Raw genomic sequence first — 23677 nt, forward strand, 5'->3', positions numbered from 1 at the left:
CCTTGCACGGGACACGGTAAAAGGGTCAGGAGAAGCAAAGTGACCCACCTGCAAGCCCAAATTAGCTCTTTATGTGCAAATCCCTCTGCACACTCTCAGTGAGCAGGCCACAGCCTTCATTGTCTGCCCTGTAGGCTGCCAGATTTCTCCTTGCCCTGAGATCAAAGATGCAGCACCACCTGGTCCAGGGGCCCACGGCTCCACCAAAAGCCAAGCAGGCAGCATCCTGGCCCCTCATCTTGCACAAGAACTGACAACAGCTGTCGAGACAGGCAGGAAACAGTTTGCTACCCCCCTGAGGTAAGTGCAACTTCCACTGTATTGTCACTTCACACACAGTGGCATTTCGTGACTCCTAGGTTCAGGAAGACAATCCTTCAGCATTTTTATTATCAGTCCATTCCTTACAACCAATTAAAAAACCCACAACAAGATCACCTTTTGTCTTCATTATTTATTCACAGTAAATGAGTCAAAGCTCATAAAAGTTACAGTAAGGCTTTATTAAAAAATATTAGAATTTAAGAAGTTAAAACTTAGTATAGCAAGGGAACAAAACTTGCTCTATGAAATTTGCATTAAGGACTGTAGATGGTTAGGTCATGAGAGTATTTATTACAAATTCAAAATAAAGACTGTGAAAGTGAAGACTAGCCCAGGATTATATGAATTCTTGCAGTTAATCTTGCTATTTAGAACAATCATTAAAAATACTTAAGACAATACTTTAACACACACAATGAGAGATACTATCCTACTTAATGCTTAAGGTTTATTTCCCTCCCTCCCCACCTGCCCAAATTCTGCACCCTCGAAGGCATTCAGTGGAGGTACAACTGCTGCTGGAGCCTTTCTCCCCACCCATACATCTCTCTATACAGCACCCACAAACCTGCTTCTGTTTTGACCATCCTTCAGAAGCCCCTCTAAGGGCCACAGACTGAAAACTAGTGCCAGAGTACCTGAAGCTACAAACCAACATGGATTCAATCCAACAAGATTCTTCCTCCCTACTACAACTCCTCACATTATTCCAAGTATGCCGAATAGACTAGTTTACCAAATACACACTCATAAAGCAGTTTCAGTAGCACATAATTTGCAAAAAGCATTTGAAGTAAGAAACACTACAGAAAAGACACAGTAATTGAAGGCAGCAGCATCAGAAATGTCAGTGCAACAGATGAGAAGAGGCTTCAACTGGTCAGGACAACATCTTGTCAGCTTCCAGAGCTCCTACACGAACATCAAGTTTTGGGTGGGTTTTGTTTTTTTTATTTTCCCCACTGATGATCCACACTTCAGAAAAGAGAACCCAATTCCTTTAATGCTGGCATTACATTTTTTTACTTTGAAACTGGCCAGGAAAAAAACAGTAGCCCATTAAAACTTCATTGCATGGAGACAGGGGAAAAAAAGCCTTTCAACTCAATTCATGATTTAGAAAATGGTTGAGAAGTCAGCTCTTCACAAGGGTAAATAAAATGATTCCTGCTATAAAAGTCCAAGCCATTACTGAAGAACTTTGATATGCTAGAAGTTCTTCTGCATTGTTTTGCCAGAAAGTATTTTTTTCCAGTCCAGTTGAGTTTGGTAAATATTGTGGACAAAACTTGAATTGTCTGTATACATGGATTATGGATGAACAAATGCAGAAAACTGGAAACTAATGTAGACTTCTGGAAAAAAACACACTCACTCGTTTGAGAGCAAACTATTGAAACTGAGTCAATACCACCATTATGGAACAATCATTTTGAAGTCTTCCTGGTGAAGAGAACATGGGAGTTGAGGGGTTCGTGCGTTTCTATCACAGCAAGTTCACCTAAGGACAAAGAAAAGCGAGTGCTAAAAACACTAGTGTGCCTTGGCTGCCTCAGCTGAGTGGGGCTACTCTTTCCCCAAAAGGTACTTTCTGCTTCCCGTTTCCAATCCGTCACACTGCTGTGTAAGGGAGCTCAGAGCCAGTCAAGAGGGCTCACATCAGATATTTCACTGGCCTGTCCAGGAGAGACAGGAACATCCCCCTTCCTCTCTGCCCCTCAAAGGGCAAGCAGCAGGCCGATCTCTCACTGCTCTGACAATATCCAGAAAAGAATTTCTACTTAAATACAAATACAGAGAAGTTGCTCCACCAGCTTTAAGTACACTTTTCCCCTCTGAGCACAGAGAGCTTTAGAAATGAAACTAGGTACTGTAACAGGGAGCATAAGGCATGTGTATACAGAGCACTTCTCTGAAAGTTTGCAATGTTCACTAATAAGACTTAAGACTAATCCAGTAATTCCTGAGGCTAGTATCACTTTGCAAATGTTTTAAGAACTCCACTCGTTTTCTAGTCACTCCGCTACAGTGAACAGGTCAACTTCTCAGATTAATGAGCCAGGCCATCACTGTAAAAAACAAACCAACCACAACAACAAACCAGAAGAGCCATGAGGAACCGAGATTAAAAAAAATCCAAAGAAACCACATAGTCAATATAGCAAACACACTCTTATTACTGTGGGTATGTTTGACTTCCATCATTCAGGGAAAGATTCCCTACAAACAACGCGTAGCCAGCCTGGTTTTAGTATAGGTCTGCTTTTATTTCCATATTCAGCTCTTTGAGGGAGACATCCTTTCACAATCTGAAAGGAGGAGGATATAGCCCACTGTAGTGCTGCTTCAGCACACTAAAACACATCATACGGAAAATGGTTCTGTTGACTTTTCCCCAAACCAAATGAACACCTGTCCATGCACTTGGGACATAGAAAGAGTCCTGAAACAGAAACATCGTGCGTGTGTGTAAGGGTGCACGGATGAATCTCACCTCACTGGCAATTATCAAAAACTGCCAGTTAGTAAGTACTGCACAGGAGTCAGGAAGTAAATACTGGTAGTTGTGGATTTAAAAAGGGAAAAAAAAAAAATCAAACCCTAAAAAAAAAAAAAAGAATAAAAATTTAAAAGCAGCGCCTTTCCAGTATCTCACTGCAGCAGGCAGCAAGATTTAAAGGCACTACAATGTGTCAGAATGGAGAAAATCTGGTGCATCCACCCTTCCAGAGTGCAAGAATATGGATTAAAAATTCCCAAGTTGATGTAGGTTTTCTGAAAATGAACAAACTTCTTTTCAGCACAAGATATGGTGGTGCTGCAGAAAAGGAAAAAAGAGGCAAGTTAGTTACTGTGTTTTTATAGAAGCAGCTCAACCTCACCACAGATGCTAGCTGGTGAAAGGCTACATAAGGATGTGTTTCACCTGTTCTTAAACTCATGTTTGTTTAAATCCATACACTGAGCAGCTTCTCTCCCTCTTCCTTCCATAAAAGGATCTCCCATGTATGGGACACAGATAAGACAGATCCAAATATAGTCAAAGGTATCAAGGCTATGAATTTTTCACAGGTCCAAGAGGTATACTGCTCATATTTTACTTCAACTCCTTAGATATCTGGAGGTGAAAGAGCTGTAGGGTGACTTACAAAAGGCATACTTGCAGTCTCCCCCTCCTCTTTCTTAAATGGAGTCCAAAACAGAGCTGGAACCCATTCCAGGTTTTAAGTCCTATGTGAGTGCCTTTAGTATCAAAATTATCTTTTCCCTCCCTCAACACAACAATGTCAAGCTCCCTAAAGGACATCTCCTGTAACAGGGGCTGAAAGTAGCCTCTATTTTCAACACACAAATATATAATACAAATTCACAAAAAGGAACGGGGAAAAGCACTGGATTAAATAAATGATTTCAGCAACAGGCACTGACAGCCAGTACACAAGAATCTGCTTCTACTACCTGAATTCTACCCAACTATTCTAGAAAATGATAGCAGAGTTCCTGTGGATATTTAAACATCTACTCGAAGTTTTATCAGCCCACAGTCAACTTGCTATATAATCTTTAGTACAGAATTTAAACTCTGTCCAGTCTTGAACTAACATGCAATTCTTCCAAAAGGCAAAATTTCTCTCTCATACTAACTACGATTTCTCCTACTGACAGAACTTACAGACTCTGCAACACACTGTGTTTAGAAGTTGACCCTGACTGTGCTGTGGGTTTGATCACTCTGGCAAGACAGGACATACAAAGTATTCTGCTCAGTACAACTCATAAATCTGACCGTATCTGATTACTTTTAAAAAAAGCTTTTGTTCCCTCCAGCCACAGAGAAAACATAAACCAACTCAGATAACAATACCTTCACTCATGGAACAGACCTAACTTTCTCTAGCAAATTATTCAATCTCTAGCAAATTATTCAATCTCTAGCAAATTATTCAATCTCTAGCAAATTATTCAATCTCTAGCAAATTATTCAATCTCTAGCAAATTATTCAATCTCTAGCAAATTATTCAATCTCTAGCAAATTATTCAATCTCTAGCAAATTATTCAATCTCTAGCAAATTATTCAATCTCTAGCAAATTATTCAATCTCTAGCAAATTATTCAATCTCTAGCAAATTATTCAATCTCTAGCAAATTATTCAATCTCTAGCAAATTATTCAATCTCTAGCAAATTATTCAATCTCTAGCAAATTATTCAATCTCTAGCAAATTATTCAATCTCTAGCAAATTATTCAATCTCTAGCAAATTATTCAATCTCTAGCAAATTATTCAATCTCTAGCAATAGCTGACAGAAAAAGTTTTTCTCTAAGAGTAGTGCTGTCTTACCACAGTTTTATTAATTACTCTGGTTCTGCAAGGGTAATAATTTCTTCATTGATAAAAAATTCAACAGTTTCCTCCTCCCAGTCATCAACATTGCTGTCCAGCTCATCTGTGTCTACCCCTGAAATGGAGAAAACATTAACACTGAATGCATCAAATAAGGCAGCAATGGAAAGATCTGATGCTTTTGGCAGAAACAGTCCTTAAATCAGAAGCAAAGTAAGAGGTATTTGGTGCTTCAAATCATAACAAGTACATTGTAAACTCATTAAATGACAACCAAGGCATTACTGTCTCCCACCACAGGGCTTCTGTGGATTTTTCTGGTTAAATGCAACACCCAAATCTCTTCACAGTCTCTCCCAAAGTCAAGCCAATGCTTGCATTGAAGCATAAAGAGGTGAGGTAAAACACAGGTAACAATATCTGTCAGCCAGCAATATTTGAGCTTTCTCCCGTTAGAATAAATAATGTTGCAATTTGGGATAGAAAGTATAAATAACCTTTAAAGAACAAGGGACTAGCCTTGGCAGGCAAAAGAGGAAGAGAAGTAGTGGATGAATCCCCAGAACAGGGTAGTTGTTTGCTAAGCAGCAGCAGTTACCTTGCAGCAAGTCTTTACAAGTACTGTGTGTGACTTACCTCCTCGGAGCTCTAAACGCTCGTTCCTCTGCTCCATGTACAACTCTTGTGCCATCTTGCGGTACTTTCTGAACTCCTCCATCATTGTACGTCTCCTTTCCACTAGCTCCTACGGAGGCAGGAAGAGGTCATTAAACCTCCCCAGTAAATCAAATCCACGTGTGATGCATTTGTCAGCAAGTTAAACTTTCTTCTTATGAACATACTTTCTACTGACTTAAAAAAAAAAATCTTTCTCTTATGTAATCAAAAGGCTGTTTTGGTGAGGTTTTTTTAAAATGTAAAGAGATTTTCTTAATTTAAAAACTGTCTAATGCAGCAACTCACCAAGAACCCCAACATTTTACCACCTTTGCTTAACAAGGTAACACCAGTGCCTCTCCAGATCCATTACTGTTTAAGCTGACAGTTTAGTAGCATCTATCTGAACTACCTTTTGGAACTAACTCAAACCATATGGATTCAAATGAACACAAATATTTGTTATAAAAGAAATTTAGCTTACATGTCACCATTACAAAATAAGTAAGGACAGGTTACAAGAATTTTGTCTATATTCCAAAAGTGTCTTGCCTTTGAAGCTTTGGACTGGCTCAGGCGATCCTTCTGCTCAAATATCTTGGAGTATTTCTTCAGGTCCTTCTTAATTTGCTGTAAAACAGGGAATTTTATTTCAGCTAGGATATCAGACTAGCAATCACAACCATCATATTCTGTAAGAACTCCTTCAGTAGGCCTAAGCAGGCTGTGCATTTTTTAAGAACATCTCTCTTCTAGGCAATTTCCCTTCACTATAATCTTGTTTGTTCTTCCTGGTTTACAGATCATGTAAATGCTTCTGTACACATGCAATCAGTGAAGTCTGGACAGCTAAATTCAATTTTGTTATTCTTTATACCCTTTCACTGTACCCTAACTGTAAGAACAACTGGTAACTATTTCTATTCCAAGCTTAAAGAACAGTTAATATTTAGTCATTCCCAGAAGCGAGGTTCCCTACAGCAATGTTTTTTCACAAATTCAGGGCGAAAGGCAGTCACATAATGCTGTAACAGTTCAAGCCTCATCCTCAAAAAGAGGGAGTAAACCAAGTATGCTTATACACCAAATCAACGTCACAGAGTCAGTGGAATACACTACCTTTATCTGATCCTCACTGAGCAAGGTGGTTGGTCGTGGTCTCCAGAGCAGCTGACAGAACCTGTCTTTATTGTTTTTCTGAAGTAGACGGCCTTGGAAGGTCCATAACCAATATGCATTGTCCACCTGGGAGAGCAGTGCACCATCTCAGTCAAGATAAGCTGTAACTTAACACTGCAGCCCTCACTCCATGTCTTAAGGGTCTTTTTTATGAAGTCAGCACCACTAGTCAACAGAACCAGGGTGCTCTTTTTGTTAGTGCCTTCCTTGCACAAGTCAAATTCCTCAGAAACCTACTTGTTCCACTGAAGCTTTGCAAGAAGTTACCTTCTGGAGGATCACAACAGTTTGAAACTAAGCCAGCCCTTCTATCATATTCTTAAGTGTCAGATTCTATACTTGTACAGGAGAGGATTACAGTGCAGTGGCTGGAACCATGCAAAGTAATGACAGGTGCAATAAATCCTGCTGTTCTGTGTGGTCCACATACATAATAATAAAACCATAATGAAAATCCAGAAAAAGGACACTCAGTTTAGAATCATGAACTGCCCTTCCAGAACTTATTTTGGACAACTGGTGAAGCTAATGGCCCAAATACTGATGTTCAGAATTTAATGTATAAAACTATGGTGCAGCTTTTAAGTCATATGACCAGTGTCCATATTCTCTTCCTAACCAATAGCTCTTTCCAATACCTCTGAAAGAATTTAAAAAAAAAAAAAAAGCAAGCATTGGTACCTTGTGGCTCCACCAAGACACAGAAGTCACAATGTATCTGCCTGTAGGATCCCATTCCACATCTGAAGCTGTATAGTGTTCAGCAATATTCATCATGGTGCAGTCAGATGTATCAACAAATGCTAAGGCACCATTCATGCTACAAAGACAAAACAAGACAGACTGTTTTACACACTAGCATAGCCTGGTTTTTTAAAAGCATTTTACAAGCTGCATCTTTACAACTCCTCACTACAAAGATAAATTTTGACAGCAACCAAGAGACAGGCTCATACCAGTCTCTGTGGCTAGAAAGCAATGTGATGAATAAAAACAAAAATCCAAGTAAGAATGACACTTTTATGTTCAGTGACCCTTAACCCATTTTATTTCTGTTCTTAAAGTCACAGTGAAAACATGTTATAGGCAAGTTACAGCCAAAGTTTAACAACCATATGCTTAGACATATTTAAGTAGTGAACACAAGATTAAATAAAACAGATTTCTAAGATGAACAGCAGTGCTTGTCTGAAAGCACATAAAGGCAAACACTACTCAACTGGTTAATAAAAATCATTTTTGCTTGCTCTAACAGGAAACTTCCTTGGTAACTCTTTTACAAAACAGCTTTGTCATTAAGAGGTATGTCCCATGAGGAGGCACAAGGCTATACAACAAACGCATTATAAGAGCCACGTGCACAGTTCAAACTGGATTAGTTGAGAGTCAGTATTTAACTTAAACAGCTGAAAAGTGTTTCTAGATATTCACTTTTCTGTTGAAAAATGCATTCTTCATTTGATGGGGCAAAAATAGCAAGTAAAAGTCACAAAGCACTAAGCTACATCATGAAATTGCATCTCTTCTTTTCCTTTGCTTTTGCAAAGCTGTATCAGGATGACACAGTAATGCAACATTCATGGAGATACCAAACACTTTGATGAAATACTCTAGTCTTTTTCCTCCTCAAAATGGACGTGGTGTTCAGTAACCTGTGCAATACTCACCTTCTGAGGCCAGCCAACACTACAAATTGCCCTTGAGGACTCCAGAATATCGTGTTTGCCTGCTGTTTGTCAAATGTTTCTGGAAAGAAACAAGACAAATTCAGAAAAAGATCTCAGTCCAATGCCATCAATTAGCTTACAAGCAGTCAACTCCATCCACTTCTCAAAAGACATTTCTGAAGTCTGCAAGCCCTTAACTCTACACTTCTAAAGACAAAACCCAGTAGCACCAGAACATCCCAAGCTAGCAGAAGAAAGAGATCAGACGACCCCAACAACCAGCTTGGGAATAAATTTTAGATAAAAGCGAGCCAAGTCTGTGCTATTGTCTCACATGAACTTCCCAAGGCCACAAGATTATTGTGGCTTGTAGGTCTTTTATTCCCAGACCCTGGACTAATTCGAAGTGAAAACAGTTTAGCTGTCACCAGAAAGTTTGATTTCTAGAATACAATGTCAGGCATAGCACCTATTGCCATACTATCCACCACAAACAGCCACAATTTTGAGTTTACCGCATCTATTGCCATGCAAAATGCTTAGTATCTGCACTTTTTACTTGTTTTTCAGTCACTTACTTATGAGTTCTATTTTCCCGTTGTTTTTAACATGGTAAAAGGAAACTGAGATTCGTGGAGTCTCTCCATGCAACACAGCAAACTTGCTTCCATTTGGTTCCCAAGCAAAGGCTATGATGCTTTCTGTAACAAAAGAACAGGGGTCAAAACTCTGTCAAAAGACAATATAAAGCTTTGATTTCAAGCAGTTACCAGAGAAAACCAAGATGCAAGAGAGGAAACCCATCAGTAAACACTTTTCCATATAGACTATCTTTTAAAACACAGGTTGATAAGGCAAGTGCAGGGAGTTATGGGAAGTGTTTCAGTCAAATAATAGTTCCACAGTCTCCCATATTCTAAAAAATACACTCATAGTGTCAGCCCTACCATCTTTATTAGTAACAGATTTCCAATTCTGTCATTTTTCAAGTCAGTCACAAGCATGAATAGCCACAAAAGTTTTGATCTATCATTTTTACGTGAGACTCTGCAACATGAATATTGTAGCTCTTATTAAAAGAGTTAACTTCCTAATTACATCAGATGTTGACAGGAATTTTTAAGAAACACACAAGTGTCTACTCAAAAAAGTTAAAAGATCAAAAGTAAGGAAATACATGGCATTACCTTTCATTTCCACCACATCCACTGGCACCTGTTTCTCTCTCATTCGGAATATTTCAAAGTTGGTCACTACTCCCTGTAAAGACCAAGATCAGCTCATTATCCAGCACAGAAGCAGCAGAGCAAATAATTTTATTGCTAGGCATAGAAGGACAACTACACAATTAGCCTGTCAGGACGCAGGATGAGAGACAGAATTAAGATTTATTTCTTTAATGACAGCAGATAAATACATTATGCCTCATTACTGAGCACATCCTGAATTTTTCTGTTCTGATAAAGAATAAGAGTTGTACGAAAGCATTTGTTTCTTTTCAGACTGTTATGAAATTTAAGACAGACAGACAAAACATACAGCACAAGGTACAGCATGACCTACAGGTTTTCAACAACTGCTCAGCAGCGAGCAGGAAAAGAGGTGAGGCATATAGCTCTCACCCAAGTCCGTGATGCCACTAAAGTCAAAGCAAATCTTGGATGCAAACATAACACACATTTTGCTCTCCCCATGCTTCAAAATCAAATGGAAAAAATGAAACATAGTTTTGACATCATATAATTACACTGTCTATATTAAAAGATGGTACTGTAAGAAAATGAGGTGTCAGCATGAGATAGAACCCAATTTTATGAATATAAATCAGAACCCACATACCTGTGTGCCTTTGGGAGTCCTGTCTACCTTCACACAGAGGTAATCCCCATTCTTCTGCCAGTGCAGTTTACAATCTACGACATTGAATAAATTCCGCACACGAATTTCTTGTCTAGAAGGCAGCTGCATCAAAGTCACTCTTGCTGGGATGTCTTTGTCCTCAGGCACCCAGAAAGCAATTATGTTACCACCTGGAGACCATGAGAAGTCTCTACAGGAAGAAAGTTAAAAATACACTATTTTAATTTTTAGTTAGAGATACTACAAGCAGAAACCATTTTCACCATTGTATCTGAACGCTGCAGGCAAATATCAACTCTCAATAATAAAGACAGATACAGACAAGCAACCAAGGACAATTTAATAACCTTACACATATCATACCAAAACAAATTTTTAATCTGCTATTTAAACTTGCTATATGACCGATGTTATCAAAACAGTACATTTCACTAAAGACTAAGGGTTACACCCAGTGTAACCACCAAAGATCTTAGAAACAGGCTGATTAAACCTATGAGCAAAAAAACCCTATTAAATTACAATGAAAACAATCTTCTTGCACCTGGGTACACTTGATTTTCTTGTTACTTTACAGAGAGGTACCTCAAAAACTCTCACAGGAGTCAGTGTCTATTGTGCAGACGCACACAAAACCAGACCCGTTCCTCGCCAACAGGCAGCATAGAGTACACTGGTTTAAGCCAGCATACAAATCTTGTTAGGGAGATATTCCCTAACAAACTGCATTGCATTCCACTTTGGTTTTGCAGACAAGGAACAGGACTCCCAAGCGTGACCCTGGATTAAGCAGTACCACAAAGAGGATTTCAAAGCATACAAGCTGTCAACTGTGGACATCAATAAATGGTGAATTTTCCATTCCTTTTTGTCACTTTGTCTAATTTCATCAGTTCAGCACATGAGGCCATTTGCTCTAGTCAATTGTCTAAAGATTCCTCTCACCATAACAAAGCCCCAGACAAAGATTCCAACTAAAGAGAACAGTTCCTACAAAGGAATAGACTCACCTGATCCCAGTGATTTTCAAGCTTTTTTTGTCCAACAAACCCATAGACTAAAAGAGAAAGGTGTGAATTTTCACGTTAGTAACATTCTTATATTTACACATGCACCTTCTACTCATATTATTAGAGCACATAAACTAGGAACTTGTGTATAATTTTCAGAGATCCTGTATCCCTATTTTTTATTATGAACATATGTATATCACAATTACGAATAAAGTAAGAATTGCTGTACAGAATTAATGAGTACAGCAGCCTGAATTATGATGAAAAAACAAGCCAGACTAGATTAGGCTGCAATTTACAGTACATTTTGGGTACTTTGGCAGTCACCTGCTACTGAGAGCTGGCAGGCATCACATAACCTTGATCCTATCGACACTTATAAGTAGTATATTGAGCTGTGCAGAATTTACTGTCAGACTTAGCTTAAGTTTTTCACCCAGGAAAGAACAAGACAAGAGCAAATGGATTTCTCCCCTTTTAAGACCAGCTCTAGAGGGTATTATTAATATATATCCTTTAAAATTAGATACTGTGGAAAAGACTGACATTGTAATGCAATAAGCATTATGAAAAAAAAAGCACGAACTTACAGGTGTTTCATAGATGCTAAGGGTATCTGAAGTCATTCGAGCGAAGAATTTACCATCATGACTCCATCTAATCAAATAAAAAGAAAAAAAAGAATATTAGCTAGGAACTGCCTTTTTATTAAACGAAGTCTGGGACTACTTCTCTCTACTCTAATTCCATTTCTCAACCTACTTAAAAATAGGCCAGTGAGCTGAGTTTTCACAGTGGAATCCTCGCTTCTTTTGCCCAGTCAGAATATCCCAGATGATAATAGCCTGAGGGTCATCCTGCGTGTCCATCAAAGGGCTGAAAGTCACTAAATACCTACAAAAGAAATAATCAATTTCACTATTGAAACTTTGTCTGGTATGTTGCTACAAGCAGACTTTCATCCAAATAGTATTTAAATACAATGCACTTTTAAACAGCAGTTTCTCTAATGGGATTTTTTGGAGAGGAGGGAAAAATAAGAACAGTATGATAAAGGGGAGAAATCTTCCAAGCCACAGTATTTCCTTGGCATCTCTCTGGCTGAAAAGACTCTAGATTTACGTGCAAGTCTTCCCATATTGCTGTTGCAAGACAGAGGAACTAATGAAATACCTGTTACCTACTACAATTTTGCCACAAGAACGTAATTGATTTTGAACCAAATATAAATCCATTGACCTTAGCCAACCTGAACTATAGGTATGCTAGACTTCTCCATTTAAACATAAATAATCTAATTGCTGCCAAATACATTACTTGAAAACCAGCAAAACAAGATGCATCTCAGTCCTGAAATTATTTTAGCCTTCTCTAAAGAGTTCTTCAACGTTAAAGAAAACTTAAGGAATTCATTTCAGTACTACAGATTTGGAGGATGCTACTCAACTGAAACTTTTCAGAGAACTAGAAATCTAACACTACAGACATTCCCTCCAGCTAAAAAGGAAAAAATATGTTGTTCTCCCTTGGAATAACATAATCTTTGAGGAAACTTGTCAGCTCAGTTTTGCAGACCAATTATTCCAGATTAAGTATCTTTACCAAAGTCAAAGAAAGGCAGAGTTTCACTCATTCCAAGAAGGATATATGCATGAAAAGCAGTACTTCCAAAAGCAAAGGAGAACAGAAGACCCCAACCACATGAGATTTGAAAGCCAGCAGTCAGAATGTGTGTGCTTCATGCTTTTGATCCCTTAGCCCAAACCAGTGTCATCCTCCATACCTTTCACAGGGCGAGAAGTCAATAAGCTGCACCCCCGGGTGACTAAACCTTTGAATCTGCTTGAACTTCTCTCCACCCCAAAGTGCGATGCCTCTCTGGTGGAACGTAGCCAAGTAGGTGCCCTTTGGGGACCAACGTACATAGGTTTCTGTCCACCGCTGGATTTAAAAAAAAAAGTATACACAAACGTTTAGTTTCGTGCCAGATTCCTAAAGGGGAAAGAATGTGTGGCTTGTAGTATCACAGTTTGCAAATCCATTTACTAAGTGAAGATCTCAGAATTACTGATACCTTGGATGAGCTGTAGAGCTTAATTTCATGCACATAATGCACAATATGTATTTTTTAGGTTGAAAACTGTCAGTGGGACCTTTTCAACTTACTGGTCACCAAAAACATTTTCTGGGTACAGTGACAACAGTTGTGTATTAACAATTAAACCCACCTAACAGTCTTGGGTTTCCTTGTCTTTCAGCCCTGGTAAGAACATACTCTCCTCAGAAGTAAGGGCAAGTATCTCAAATTTCTTAACAATACAGCTCTTGACCTTCAGCTAAGTTAGAGAGGTTTCAGCAATACAGACCACAGCCAGTGACCATGGTGATGAGCAGAATTACTCATCATCCCAGAGCCAACTTCTACCTACTGTAATGCATAATGGTTATTAAAGAATATGCTTCTGGGTACCAACAGTTCTCATCAAGTCAAACCCCTGCAGCAGACAGGCACACTAACTCTCCCTTTTATATGCTATTACCAAACCAGCTATTCCTCTTTAGCACCTCTGTGGTCAGCAAAAAAGCAAAAAGGGATCAGAAGCAGCATACTTAAGCACATACTCAGCTCTAATGAATAGTACTCCTCAAACTCTGACTTTGCATTTTCAGCTCTTTCTGAATCATCTATAATATACAGATGGAGGAAACTAATAGGCATCATGGACCAGTTAAAGAAAAAGAACATCACAAATAAGTTAACTCCCCATTTGTTTTACCTAAGCAGCTAAATCTAAAGGATGTAATTTCACCACTCCTCTTCAGAAGGAACAAGAAAGTATTTCAGCAATAGGGAAAAAATATCTGTTTTTAAAAAAATTAAAAATCTGAAATGTCATAAAATGAATGAGACTGACAGTGTATCTGCAATGTACAGCACTTCCAGGACACTCACTGCTCTGTCCTCAATTTGAACAGGTTCCTTGATATCATTCCAAAAAATGGACGTCCGGTCTCCTGACTCAAAGATCACACTGTACTGATCCCTACAATCAGGATCTTCCAACCAGTATCGGAGATTCCCCTAAGAGAAACAGAAGCAAAAAGATTATTAGGGAGTCAAAGGCTAAGATGACAAGCTCCCCAAATTATTATCTACCTGGCAGGTGGAAGTCGGTCTTACACAGAGTGTGCAACTTTGGAGTCTTCATTTTAAAGACTTTTTTGTAATAGTAAATTAAATAATTCAAACTCCTGATTACTGGAGGCTAAGAGAACAGGTGGAAAAGGTGGACCTTCAAGGTGGTTTGATGATGTTTAACACTTCTCACCTAAAATAACTTAAGGGTTTTTTTTGATGTTTGGTGTTTTTTAAAAACTATCCCTTCCTCCACAGGACTTTTTACAAAGCTAGTGGTAACAGAGAAATTTCCCTCAAACATTTAAAAATATTAAGAAGATGCTTTCAAAATTCTATTTTTAAATTACTTGTCCAAAATAATTATTTACTCTAAAGTTTTACCCTATGTGGAACTACTAAGCAGAACCACCAAACTCTTCCTGTCACTTCATGACAATGAGAATGAAGGAACAGGAGCACGTGATCACTACTGCTACGTATAACAACACGACTAACACACTGTTTTTATTTTCATACGAACACTACAGAAATGAAGAATCATTTATATTATGCTGAATAAACTTTCCACTTTTCAAAAAAGTCCTTACCAAATCCTTAAATGGCTGTTTCTCAGGGATTTCCCATTCATCACTGATTGTCATGTACCTGAAAGAGCAATTTGATTGGTTACACTCCATGCAAGCACTCTTGATTAGAATCTTGAAATATAGGTAGACACGATAGCTGCACTCACTTATCAAAGTCTGTGAAAAGGTTGACTCTGAAAGTGTGCTGTTTATCCAGTTTGTATCCATCTGCGTTCTTCACAGCATCCACTGCATGAGATGGAGACATGTACTCCAGAAAGATGTACCTACAGAGAAGGAAGACAAAAGTAGGAAGTCATCACTGACTACTTAACAAGTTCATAATAAAAAAATAAAAAAATAAATAAAATAAAAAAGAAACAACAGGAATGAACCAAGAACTCAGTATACAGCATCTACAAAATAACTTCTTGTCTTGTCCCCAACCAATTGGGGTCAAAAGCAATTAATCTCCATTTTGGCCACGGACAGATACACACTTTTTAGCTGTATGGGCTTGATCTGAACTAAACCAATACCCTTTCTGTAAATGGGCTAGACTAAACAATGAATGCAAGCTCAATGCAACACAGAACAACAATGACAGCTAGTTAAGTAGCTAGCAGGTTAAGTATGCAGCTCTTTCCAGCTGAATGACGCTTAGAAATTGTAAAACTTGCCGTCACAGGCATCTCAAAGCAGCACTCTATTTTTCAATTACACTGAATATAATTCAGCTTCCTTCTTGCCACTAATACAATCTACATTGTAGCCCAGCAGATTTAAAATTAACAGTATTCTAAAGATTGTCAGACACTGCCTCAAAGAGAGGCATGAACAGAGAGAAAGAGAGAAATATTCTCATGCTTCTCATGCTGACCTTACAGAACCAACAATCCCTCCACTCCAGAAAACCCACTTTGTTAATACTTTCTAAACTATGGATTCATCCCAAACTCAGGAATATATGCTACTCCAAGCACAGTAACAAGACTCAGTAAAACCTCATGTTTATCAGATTGATTTTTGCTTGGTTTCTGTCCCTAAAACTTTCTTTCCCTTGCCCTCTCCCTTTGGGCTTGATCATTTCTGGTTAGCTTTCTCAGTTCAGATGCTGCAATTAACCAGGTACAAGGATCAGAAGTTGGCAAAGGGGAAAAAGGTCCTGGGAAGGGCTCGCTGAATTTAAGGAAGTTGGAGTCCCTAATGTAAGCATAAGCACTTGCAACCAGAGGCAGAATGCTGACAGTCCATTTTGCAATAAACAGTACCTCCACTGCTACTAAGTCTTTAACTAAAATGGACCTTTAACCTATTTATTAGCCATGGGAGAAAATTAACAAAATATGTCATTTAGTACTGCACAGAAATTTGTCTTCCAAACCCAGATAAATCATTTCCATAATTAATCTCCCCCACACTGTAGCTTAACGAGCTATTAAGCTTCTCAGCTCCCTCAGGAACTTCTGTTTGTCACTGAGACTAGATGTCAGGATTGTACAGACTAAGGCAGAAGAAAGGCATGAGCCTGACTATGAGGTCATCACAAAAATTGGTCATGAAGTATTGACACTAATAATCAAGGGTAAGTCAGAGCAGTGTTTTAATCCTATTTCCAGTAAGAGTTATCATAACTTACCCTTTTGTCTTCCCATCTGCTTCTGGATAAAATTCATTGATAATTTTACCAAACTTGGAAAATATTTTGTGGATCACATTCTTTAGTTTCTCAAGTCGGTCTGGTCCAACCTGGGGAACATTATCCACTACGATTACTGAGTCAATTCCATCCGCTTCCTGTGGTTGATCTTTTAGTACATCACCAAGTAACTCTGCAAAGAAAAAGCAAACAAGAAACTAAGGCATCAGTTTTCATCACTAAGGAGGAAGTCAGAAAGGTGAAAAGAACAGTGATAGTAAGAGAACAGGAAGACTTCCAATTTCAGGAAATTTCAAGAATCCTTTAAGAAACTTGGTATCAAATGAACATTCTATCAGAGAAACAACACTCCAACAGTACTGCCTTGACAAATTTCAAGCAGCTAATTCTGGAATTCTTTCTTGAAGGAATACCTTACATTGAGGATGTCAACACTTGCACTATGAGCTTGTTTCAGGAGTTGGGACTGGCTTATGAAGTCCTCAAAACTGAAGATAGAGCAGACAACTGTAAGATTTACTACCCAAGCTCTGACTAGTAGCCTTGCTCAAATTATAACCAGATGACTTTGATAAAAAGAAATGTAACATGTACCTCCCTCCCAAATTACACTAGCTTTAGCATAATGCAAAACTATCGGCCGTACTGGAAGCTCTGCATGCATGTCTTACTATAATTACGTTTGAGAACTCACACTCTGTCTAAACCTTTAATTAAACACAGAAAGGAAGGTCTAAGACAAGACACTTAAAGCCATCTTTAAGCGTGCTGCAAGTGAAGACAAGCACAGACCTTTTCATACTCTGGATATTCTTCAACCATACTAATTCCCCTTTCTCATATCATCTCACAAATTTTGAGAGTACTTGCAGGTGGGATGGCTTGTTCAGTCCCTGCACTGTCAGCTTCAAGATTCTCTCTACTGGGAAGAGACCGCTTACAACCTCCACGAGGTCTCCCATACACAGAAGGGAGAACATGCAGAAGGACTGCAATGCCACAGCTGTGGCTTGTGTACCGCACTGGGATAAAAACGGTTAAAAGGTACAAAGTACATCTCTAAGTTGAGCACAAAATTAGAAGCTGCAACACCACCACTTCATTATTGTTACATGGTAGACTTCTAGACATACATTCCATAGAGTTCTAGACACATCTAACTTCATTCCTCAAGTCAATTCTATTAGATTATTCTGTGTCCACCAACTTAAACCCCATTGGTAATGTATCAATTTAAACACACTTCTCAAATTAACATTACCTGACTACAGAAATGTACTGACCTGTAGATCCAAGAAGTCATAAAAATTACATCAATGATTCAATCCTCAATGGATTGAAACAGAAGTGCTAAAGACAAGGATATCTGAACAATCTCTCAAATAGCTTTAACCTAAGGTTATTTTTAAACCTTTCCAGGAATAAAATCACATACTATCCTTCGAGCATACACGTCATTTCTTGTCTAGAGTACTGATTGTTTCACAGTGTAATCATTCATGCCTCCGCAACATAACATGATAGCATTGTGGTGTTCTAAAGAAATACCAGTTAGAAGTGGCAGATTATTTGTTTTATTGACATTTTTAGTTTTGTGTACTTAAAGGGACCAGAATAGACATTCTGCTAACAAAAAAAATCCCAAACTTGCTGCAATGAATGACAAAGTTTCACATATGCCATATAAACTGGGAAAATATACATGCATACCTGCGGTAAGTTTTAAGCTTATGCGAGGACCAGACAGACTAGACAGAAAATAAGTGCATGCCACTATACTTCTGAATTAGAATATAAAGATAAAATTTGGAGTCAGACTATATATAGCATTCACCCACCAGGAAAAAAAAATCCAAACACATGTAGCAACATCTAAAAAATGAGAACAAATGCAAAAGGGTGTTAAATGTGTTGGTATTTTGAAAACATTTTTATGGAATTTTGCTGGTTTTGGTATTATAGAAATGATTCTGCACTGAAACAGCACTGCAAAGATCTCTAGCAGCAAAGAAATATGCTTACTTTGAATTTCAAACTACCAAAAAACATTGGCCTTCTATAACTTTAAGCTTCAACAGGTTATTATGTGTGAGGCTTTCCACTGATCTGGGGCAATATGCTTCACGAAAGTTTATGCATCAACAGATGCTATCACCACCAAGGTTATGTAGTACTCACAGAACGTTGCTTGTAGTGTTTATTACTCAAAAAGATGCTCTCCATGTGCATGTAGGAACTACAATTAAGAAGTTAAAAGATGCTAACTTGTATAACAAAGGCCCAGAAATTGTGAAAACCTACTATTAATGGTAGCAACTAAAGAAAGCTGAAGAGGTTAGAGGAATAATCCTCCATGTCACATCATTTTACTTACTCTTCACACTTCAGATTATACCCACAAACTTCTCCCATTTATAGCAACTATTTACTAGTTTATAGCAACTATTCAAAAATGGCTAAGCCCACATGTCCGCCTCAAAGCAAGTCAAATATTCAATGAAGAGTGTACAACACAAAGATTAGTGAAGAGCTGGAGGACTTGCTAGAAGTGCATGTTTAAGAAACAAGTTAGAAGAAAGCCTTTAGCAGCAGACTGAAAATTGGGAAAAGTCAGGCACAGAAAAAGCTCATTAAAAAACCCAGAGTTAACAACAGATATTCTGGTAGCACAAAACCATAAGGATCACTGAAGATGAGCAAAAGACTTGACAGGAAGATAGAGGAACCAGTCCCAACAAGCACTGTCACAGGTGACAACAACCTTAAAAGCACTATTTGGAACAAATATGTAGGCAAAGAAGTAGAAGGAAAATGGAACATACAGCAAAAACCTGACTTCTTTCAAAAGCACAGCAGTGGGTACTGGGAATCACTCCATAAACAGTATTTTCTACCACACAGACTGAAAGTGGTCTAAGTTACTACCAAAGGTAGTTTGGACCACCTTCCCCTCCTTAACTTTGCTGCAAAGTTGAAAGCTGACCCAAACTGTTAGAGATCCAGAAGAGAACAACGCTGATGAATGCTGCAAATTAACTTCTAGTATATATTGGATCTCAAGACATCCTTTCAGGAGTAAGCCATACTCCAGGCAGCTGACAATACACTGAACTTGTGGATAGGTAATCACTTGCCTACGTTTTGGAACGCATGCAGTCAAGTGTAGGCTATGCCTACAAGAATTGTAAGGATTGAAAGGAGGAATTTTGAAGTCAATATTACAGTAAAATCACTTGTAGATTTCTTATTTACCCTATAATCCTGTATCTTAGATTTTCCATGGGCATAAAATGAAAGCATGTCCCACAAGGACATTTCCACAGAAATCTACAAGAAAAAAACAACACCAAAACCAATAAAAAACACAAAAGGGTAATATTCTAGGCTCTATTAGTCATTTTTTCATAACCACTTCTGACAAAAGACTTTGTAGGCCTACAGACAAACCAAGGAATGCATATTTAGATTCATGTGCAAGAATGCAATACCCTGTCTTGAATCAAAACTGTAATATATTAAAGACAAATAGCTACATGGTACCCTTTCTCTGCCTTAAATTCAAAATTGTGAACAAAGGAATCTTCAAAGTGTAAGAAGCTGGTTTAGCCAGCTCTTATTCCACCCACAAGAAAAGCAGGGTGTGGTGGTGCGCAGCTATCTTCAGCTGGCAGTATTTTAAGGACCACTCTTGTTATCTGAAGTAAAGCTTCACTGCACCGAAGTGGTTATCTGACACATCTCCTGCTTGAACCTGGATCAGCTGTTCTGCCATGCCAACAGCATCCTGGAAAAAAAAGTTGAAGGAATGCATCTGAAATGGTCCAATCCTAAAGCTGGTCCAGCTCAAAGGTGTTCCTGGAGATATAATGTCATCATAAGCACTGAAACAGCCTTGGCTCAGTGACACTGATGGCCTGCCTTTCTCCTTGGGGAGTCATCAGGATAAGGGGAAAGAAATAAGGAAGCTCAAGAAGTAACACACACATGGAAAGCCAGACCAGCAAGAGTGACTAAACTTGAACACTGTAATTCAGACACTAACATTATTCATACAGCTGAGAAGTTCACCAAATTAATCCTTAACAATAAAGCAGGTGAGTATGGAAAAATGCCTAGTTTCTGAAAAAAAGACAGAATTGAACATAATAAGCCTCGATATAGACAAAGTGTATCACAAACACTTAACTAGACAAAAAGAATGTGCAGACAATTTTGCCAAGGTCCTTCTAAAACAAAAGTGCAAGTTCAAAGAGCTATACAGACTGCTAAATTGAGAACAGCAAACACTCTCTTAATCAAAGATATTCTTCTGCTGTTTTATTAAGCTAATCACAGGACTGGAACACTGGAAGGCACATACACCACCTGTATTCCACCACCAATTGAAATAACCAATTTACAACCACATGCTTTAAGAAACACGTTTCCAGTTCTGATAGATGTAAGATAAGACCCTACAACACACAGGATATACGTATATAAGACCCTACAGCAGCACATACGCTAGAACAAGTATTGGCAAAATAAACACTTTTGCTGTTCCAAGAACTGAGATGATTTATCTAGAAAGACTTACCTGAAAGATATTAAAAGAGTTCTAACTCCTGTATGCCCAAACTAGGTATTCCCACAATTATCGATGCAGTTACACAAAGTCTTAGCCATTTTAAGGCAGTCAATATCCAATTCTTTAAAGGAGCTTCAGTTTGACTTTTGAACTGCTAGAAATAATTTTTCGGTATTTTCTTGTCACGAAGTGAGTGCTAACTCTTCTCAAACCCGTACTATTTCTCTATGAATTTCACTCTAGATGCATGGAAAACACAGAACGATGAAATTTATTTTGTAAACATCAAGTCAACAATTTAAAACCTGTTCTTACAGCTGAGTTTAACTAATGGAGGCAGATGGAAAGCAACCACGTTGATGATTCCACTTTGTGAGGGCAGCCCACGGATCGATACTCGAAGTTTAATAGTACATTTAAGAACGGCTATTAAGCAGCATCGTCCACTGCACAGACACGCCAAAAGAAGGCTCACTTAAGAAACACCACTACGATGAAGACGTGTACTTACTACTACGAGCAGGCAGCCCGCTACCACGCCGACGAGGCCGCCACGGCTCGCAGGGGAAAGCCAGCTGCCAGGCCCACGGGGGCTCGGGGGAGCGGAGCGTTTCCCCCCGCACCCCCCAGCACGGCACCAGCCGGCTCCTCCCGGAGCAGCCGCGGCCCCCCCAGCGCTCCTGCGCGGCGGGCAGGCCCGGGAACACCGCCGGAGCTCTCCCGCCTCCCCGCGGCCCCTCCCTTCCCCTCAGGCCGGCTTGACCAGGCCCAGGCTCCGGCCGCCCTCCCGCCCGCACCTTCGTCGCTGATGTCGTCCACGAAGTCCTCGGGGTCGCTGAAGGAAATCTCGTCCTCGGGCTCCACCGGGGCGGCGGGCGCGGCCTCCCCGTTCTCCTGCGCCGCGCCGGGCTCGGCCGGCGGCTCGGCCTCCGACAGCGGCTCGGGCTTGGCCTCCGCCGCCGGCTCGGCCTCGGGCTCGGCCCCGGCCGACGGCTCGGGCTCGGGCTCGGCCTTCTCAGGGCTTTCACGGCCGGACGGCGGCTGAGGCGAGGGCGGCTGAGGCGGCGGCTGCTCGGGCGCGGCGGCTGTGGCGGGCTCCTCGGCGGCGGGCGGCGGCGGCTCGGGGGGCCCCGGCGGCGCCTCGGACTCGCTTTCTTCTTCTTGCCCCTCTCCCTCCTCCTCCTCCTCCTCTTCCTCCTGCTGCTGCGGCGGCTCCGCCGGCGGGGGCCCGTCCGTCTGCTCGGGCTCCTCCGCGGGCCCCTGGGCGCCGGGCGGCGCGGCGGCCGCCGGGCTCTCCTCGGTGTCCTGCATGGGGATCGGTGCGGGGCCGAGCCGGCCGCGCGCTCCCAGCTCGAGCGCGACGGGAAAGGAGCGGGGGAGGGGCGGGGAGGCTCCTACCGCCGGGCCATGTGCGCCAGGCCCAGCGGGCCTCGCGCGGCGGCGCCTACCAACGGGCGCAGGGAGGGAGGGGAGGGGAGAGGGGGACAATCCCTGCCCCAAGGCAGCTCCTGCCTACCGCCGCCTTCTCCGCGCTCTGCTCAGAGGCCGCTGCCGTCCCCTTCGCCGCCCGCCCCTCTCTCAGCCATCGGCGGCTCCCGCTCCTTCTCACCCCACAGCAGCCGTGGCTCCCCCCATTTCATGCCTCGCTGTGGTCGAGCCCAAGATGGCGCCTCTTTCCAGTCGACTGAGGTGGGGTTCGGCCGAACCATTTTTCGGGAAGCGGAAAGCGGGAGGCGCCGTGACATTTAACTGCGCTGGCACAAAGGGAAATCTTCCTGCGTTTACGGCAGCTCGGTGTATTTCCCTGTCCGGCACTAGGCGGAAGGCGTCAGGACATCGCGCTGACGCGAAACCTGCCCGTCTCCCCCCCTACAAACCTTCCACCATGCGCTCGCCCGAAGGCTGGCGGTGCCCGCGCGGGCGCTACCAAGCTCGTGCGGCGGGGTAGGTGCGTTGTGCTGCGCCGACACCGGCGCGTTTGTGCTCGGGCGCGGCGAGCACACGGGGTGCGGCGGCACCCCCCCGCGGGCGGCGGGGCCGCATGGTACGGTCCGACGGGAGCCGCCACATCAGCCCCGTGAGGGGCCCGGGGACATGGCGGGCTCGGGGGGGTTGTGGGGCGGGTTCAGCGAGGCCTGCGGGGTTCCCAGCGAGGGGAGCGCCTCGCTCATAGCGAGCCACGTCCAGGCCGTCTTCGAGCGTTGTACAAGATCTTTAAATAATGTTTTCCGTGAGGTAAAAAATGACGCTTGTCATCCCACAAGGGAGAAACCTTCCAAAGGGGCAGCGAACCTGACTTGACACGGTGATCTCGGTGCAGCAGTAAAGACGAGCATCCCACTCCAGTGTTTTCCAGTGATAAGTGTTACCTTGCATAATCCTAACATCTTAGAATGACTTTTAAGCTGGTAAAGTTCTCTCACGCTGGCTACCAATGTGACCAACTTTCTGTGAGAGCAGACCTCCCTGTTTATTAAACCATTACCTTCTGTCTAGGGCACCTCAGGCTGGTGCAAAAATACCCGGAGTGTCATTTTTTTCAGCATGCATGCTAATATGCATTCAAAGTAGCACAGGGAACTTTGAATTCGGCTTGGATGCCATCTTGAGGTTTCAGTGACATTTTTAGAGGAAAAGGATCAGAACAGTTCTTGAATAGTTCATCTGTGTTTATCTCTGTTCACTTCCGAGATGAACA

At 41.1% G+C, this 23677-nt stretch overlaps 1 protein-coding gene across 1 annotated transcript; it reads right to left on the minus strand.

Annotated features, from left to right (window-relative positions):
- Positions 1–2570: 2570 nt before the first annotated feature.
- Positions 2571–22353, minus strand: EIF3B (eukaryotic translation initiation factor 3 subunit B). The gene is made up of 19 exons (XM_074885733.1): positions 21777–22353; positions 16392–16584; positions 14920–15039; positions 14774–14831; positions 14001–14129; positions 12831–12988; positions 11810–11941; positions 11638–11704; positions 11045–11091; positions 10014–10224; positions 9362–9434; positions 8753–8875; positions 8175–8253; positions 7189–7327; positions 6448–6573; positions 5881–5958; positions 5308–5416; positions 4669–4786; positions 2571–3142 (listed from the first exon to the last, which is right to left on the minus strand). The coding sequence occupies exons 1-18, from the start codon at positions 22288–22290 to the stop codon at positions 4683–4685; spliced, it is 2460 nt and encodes an 819-aa protein (XP_074741834.1). The 5' UTR covers positions 22291–22353; the 3' UTR covers positions 2571–3142; positions 4669–4682.
- Positions 22354–23677: the final 1324 nt, after the last annotated feature.

Source organism: Strix uralensis, chromosome 16, assembly GCF_047716275.1.
Source record: "Strix uralensis isolate ZFMK-TIS-50842 chromosome 16, bStrUra1, whole genome shotgun sequence".
Classification (NCBI taxonomy): domain Eukaryota; kingdom Metazoa; phylum Chordata; class Aves; order Strigiformes; family Strigidae; genus Strix; species Strix uralensis.

Bases quoted from the DNA above. Each gene is read 5' to 3' on its own strand.
- EIF3B (XM_074885733.1), bottom strand. From the start codon at position 22,290: ATGCAGGACACCGAGGAGAGCCCGGCGGCCGCCGCGCCGCCCGGCGCC. The intron at 16,585-21,776 runs GTGCGGGCGGGA...TTTTCTTTGCAG, and splicing joins GGACGACATCAGCGACGAAG to AGTTACTTGGTGATGTACTA. The intron at 8,876-9,361 runs GTAATGCCATGT...CTTTTGTTACAG, and splicing joins GGATGTGGTGGAAATGAAAG to AAAGCATCATAGCCTTTGCT.